The sequence below is a fragment of the Lagopus leucura genome, unplaced genomic scaffold, assembly GCF_019238085.1.
Source record: "Lagopus leucura isolate 7727_CA_CO unplaced genomic scaffold, USGS_WTPT01 35379-0_obj-0_obj, whole genome shotgun sequence".
NCBI lineage: Eukaryota > Metazoa > Chordata > Aves > Galliformes > Phasianidae > Lagopus > Lagopus leucura.
The window spans coordinates 9,610-13,942 of NW_024964365.1; the positions used below are offsets into that span (position 1 = coordinate 9,610).

The window sequence follows — 4,333 nt, forward strand, 5'->3', positions numbered from 1 at the left end:
AAAAAAAAAAAAAAAAGGCGTTTGAAGTAGTGTGATACGTATTCTGTGCCTCAGAATGTGGCACGTGTGGCATGAGAGAGTTTAGAGGCCACGAGGACTGCCCAGACAGCGTGAGAACTGTAAGAGCAGAGAGCTATAGGTGATGCAGCGCTGTTTGTGCCACCCGCAGGAAGCGGTAGCTGGAACAAAATATGGCCAGAAGAGTGATCAGATTGCGTTTGGTAAGGAACTATTTCATTAGTTGTGGAATTCTGACAAAATGTATATTCAGGATGATGATCAGCATGCCAGGTGCTGGGACCATGCCGAAAGAGAAATGGTCTGAAAACGTCGGTGCAATTTGCAATATATCCCCTTCCACAAAGCCCTCAGATCCATGCTGCAACTGCATCCAAAGCAACCCAGAGCCCTGTGCTTGTTGTACCCAGAGCTATCGGTGCCAGGAGTTGCTGCTGTGTTTGCAAGGACGTTGTGTCAGCAGTGTGCCATCAGTGGGGTTGTTTGATGGCAATGAAACAGCTGAATGGTGTACCTCAAGACTAAGAAAAAAGACGGTAGTCGAGACTGTGTTTCTAGGTATACATAGCTTGATAGAGATCTATAGGACTCCAGTGTGGATTGTACATAGGCCCTGCGCTGCAAGGTACGCTGTTGGGAAGCAATGTCCATCTGCCCGAGGGCAGGAAGGCCCTGCAGAGGGACGGCCTGAGGCCAGTCGTACCAGGCTGCACAGCTGAGGCCAGTCGTACGAGGCTGCACAGGAGCAAGCGCTGGGTCCTGCGCTGTGGTCATGACAACCGCATGGCAGCTTCTGCAGGATTGGGCTGAGGTAGAATTCCAACCGCCCGCTGATTCTAGAATGTTGGGTGCCGTGTTGGAATCTTCTGGTCCTGTGACATGGTCTTGCCTCCCCACCCTGTTGTCATGGCGGAGCAGCCTGGTGGCCCTTAGTGATGTCACAAGCGGCTGGAATGAGGGGAGGAGCAGTGCGTGCTGCGTCCCTTCATTGGAGCGCTTGAGCTCTGCGTGAGTAGCTCGCTTGTTGCCCTTGTGCAGCGACTGAGTGCCTTCGTTTTCACCCCTTGTGTCTTGCGCAGCATCTTGTAGGTAAGCTGAGACAGGGCGTGAGATACAGGGGTGGGCAGTGAGGTGTTGAGAGCTGCTGGCTGGTGGAGCTCCTAGCAGCTCATACTGCTTACTCTTGTCCATCAGACGTAACTTTCAGCCAGTACCTGCATTCCCAAGCGATCCACAAAGATGGCATTTGTCCCATGGTTTTTCCCTTGTCATCTTTGCTACATTATGCAAGCTCACAGACCTGTTCCTTCTCTCTCCTCTACCCGCTCCCTTGGTGCAGCTTTCGCTCGTGGAAGAACAGAGCAAAGTGACAAGAAACAGCTGCGAGTTCAAGGAATTGTCTACCTTGTTCTGATCTCCTGCCAGGTACGTGCCACGCTTTGTCCCCCCACGTTTTTGACCAGCACTGTGTCACACCATGTTTGGTAACACAGCCTCACTCAGCTTTGATGGGACACTGGTCCCGTGTGGGTTTTTTCCCTTCCCCTGCAGCTCCGTCCTCAGAAGGATGCTGTGTGTGGTGCTGTGACCAGCTGGTCTGAAGGAAACCGATCCCTTAGGCAAAGAGTCCTAGGCCCAGTTTGTGCCGAGCTGCACAGCGTGACCCAAGGTCACAAGCACGCACGCTTGGGCTGTGTGAGTGTGCGCGGCAGCTGTAGGGAGCACAGCAGAGATGCAATCAAGGAAATGTCCTTGATGTGCGGGGCTGCAGCAGGTGCCGGTGGTGAGGCTGCTGGGAGCCGTGGCCGGGGAGCAGATGCACCTGCAGCAATGATTGCTCTCACTGCCCTGCTGCTGCGCTGTCAGAGCGCCCTGGGCGAATGCATCTGCTGCTTTGTGCCAGTCCCCATCTGCTAGCAGAGGGACAGCTGCTTGGTCAAATGCTGCCTAATGGGCTGTCCCATTTGAACGGAGTGAACAGAGTGGTTGCTTCTAGAGCACCTACCTGCCTGTGCCAGAGGATAGCCAAGGGTAGTTCTCCGGTAGTCTCTCAATACTGTGGTATGTGAAGAGAGAAAATATGAGCGTGTTTCTCTTCAGTTCCAGCTTGTCGTGCCTGCTGTGATGGGCGTCGCGTGCAGCGAGATCAGCTGTGGGCCTGACATGACACGGATGGAGGTAGAGTACGGAGCTCTGATTGGTCTTTGTTCCCTGATTTGAGCCAGCAGAGTGAGCCGCAGATGTGCTCTCCTGCTTTTCAAGAGAGAGCGAATCCTTGCGGCTCTATCAGTGTCACTGAAAAGCTGCCTTAAAGGCTTTCTTTCCTTGCTGCGGGCATGTTCTTAGCCTTGCCGTTCCTTCTTGTGTGCCCATGATAAGGACCGAGTGCATTTCCTGCAGCTTTCTCTGCTGACGTGCTCCTCAGCCTGAAATCCTCCTCGTTTGCCCTCAGCTCCTCACCATGGCCTGTGCTCTCTGTTTCAGGCTGAGAACAACGGGAAGCCCCTGCTGGTCCGTGAGGAGTCATCTCTTAATATCCCAGCTATTGCTGCTGCCCACGTTATTAAGAGATACGTTGCCCAGGCACCGGGTGAACTCTCCTTGGAGGTAAGCAGTTAAGGGCGTTCCTTGTTGTCCTGTACAGAAGAGTATAACATGTGAAGCTATCAGGAATATTCTCAGACACCTTCAGAATGTTTGGTGAGGTGAAGGCCAGCAGATGCGGTTCCAGATTAGACTTGCACTGGGTTGGATGCAGGGAGGAGTTCAGCCATCTCTAAACTATGGCTCTATTTGGCATTGGAATCTTGTGATCAAAGAGCTACTGCCCAGTGTGGTAGCCTGGTCTCTGAGCAATGGCAGAGCAGTGTATGGAGTGTGCAGATCTGCTCAGGATCTGTTCCGCTGACTTATGCCTGCGGTTTAATTGGAGCTCTCCCTTTGGCAAAGAGCCTGCTGCTTTTGAGAACCATTTCCTACTGAACAGCTGAATTCTGTATGTTGTGTATTGTAGTGACTCTTCTACCTCCACGTTCGGTTGTACCACTGCAAATGCCTGAAGAGCTGCACTGGTGCAATGGCTCTCAAGCTTGACGATATTGGGCAGCGCAGAAGAATGCAGTCATTTGAGCTGCGCTTTCCTCCCAGCCGTGCTGAAGCTGGGATTGACGTTGCAATCTCTTGCAGGTGGGAGACCTCGTGTGCGTCATCGATATGCCGCCTCAGGAGCTGAGCCCCCGCTGGAGAGGCAAGCACGGCTTTCAGGTAGGCACAAGCTTCAGACGTGAGAGCGCAGCTTTGGTCGAGGCAGGAATCTCAGCTTAGAGCTGCCCTGCCTGCACAGCATGGCTCCACATGGAAAATAGTTTCCTTGTGCTGGTGTCAGAGGACTTTGCCTTTTGCTGTGGGCTTAGGCCAGAGCTGAAAGTTGGTCTTTGTAGGAAACTGCCTCCTCAATTAACTTAGAAAGAAGAGCCCTCACAACATGCATCAGGTCACGGCCACTGAACCGCACCTTTGGAAATGCAGCAGCTAGGAGACGTGTTTCAGTGTCTCTGAGCTCTTGTGCTTGCAGCCATGCAGAAGGTGAAGTCAGTGTCTTTTAGGAAGTCGCTGCCTGTCAGCTGAGATGAGGCAGGGTAACAGAGCCTCTGTGTGCTTGCTGCTGCTGCTGGCTGCAGAACGCTGGGTAGCTCAGAGCTGGGGATGGCAGCTGCATCTCAGTCAGCAAGCAGAAAGTTCATAGGCTGTGCAAACTCAGATCTAGCTGCATCAATCTATCATAATATATATCTTCTGTATGAAGTCTTTCCCTTTGGGCACACTTGATATTTAGGGGTGCATAGCATACTTGTCCTTTCCCCACTCCATACACAGTTTTATGGATATTTGCCTGCCAATTTGGAATAATTATTAATTTTAAGCAGGCCATTTTTTTTGTTGGATTGTCTTACGGAGCATCCGGCAGGCACGTTATGAGGAAAATGTGATGTTTGAACAGTTCAGGCCTGAGAAACGCTGCCTTCAGTATCACACCTGTCTTCTTCTTGTTACAGGTTGGATTTTTCCCTGGGGAGTGTGTGGAGCTCATTAACGGAAAAATCCCGGGGTCTCTCATCAATTCAGTGCCAAAGCCAGGTACGGATGATACATTTGGTGGTGCAGGGAAGCAAAATGGAGTCTTTTTTGGGTGTGTTGCGTGTTTAATACCTCCCTTATCCTTCCCACGTTATCCTCTGTGCTGATGATCCTTCATGCGTAGCACGGGGCGTATGGCTGGTGTTTTGTAGGCAGTGAGAATGAGGGAAGGCAAAGG

The 4,333-nt window shown here is 51.8% G+C and overlaps 1 protein-coding gene across 1 annotated transcript in view; it reads left to right on the forward strand.

Moving 5' to 3' along the window:
• The window catches only part of LOC122191678, a gene marked incomplete at its 3' end in the record, with an annotated part of 13,756 nt that extends 9,601 nt beyond the window's left edge, over positions 1-4,155 (forward strand). Inside the window, exons 13-17 of the mRNA XM_042892037.1 lie at positions 1,358-1,443; positions 2,119-2,196; positions 2,503-2,625; positions 3,205-3,282; positions 4,074-4,155. Of these exons, the coding sequence (XP_042747971.1) occupies positions 1,358-1,443; positions 2,119-2,196; positions 2,503-2,625; positions 3,205-3,282; positions 4,074-4,155 (447 nt within the window). The remainder of the gene's footprint in view (positions 1-1,357; positions 1,444-2,118; positions 2,197-2,502; positions 2,626-3,204; positions 3,283-4,073) is intronic.
• Positions 4,156-4,333: the final 178 nt, after the last annotated feature.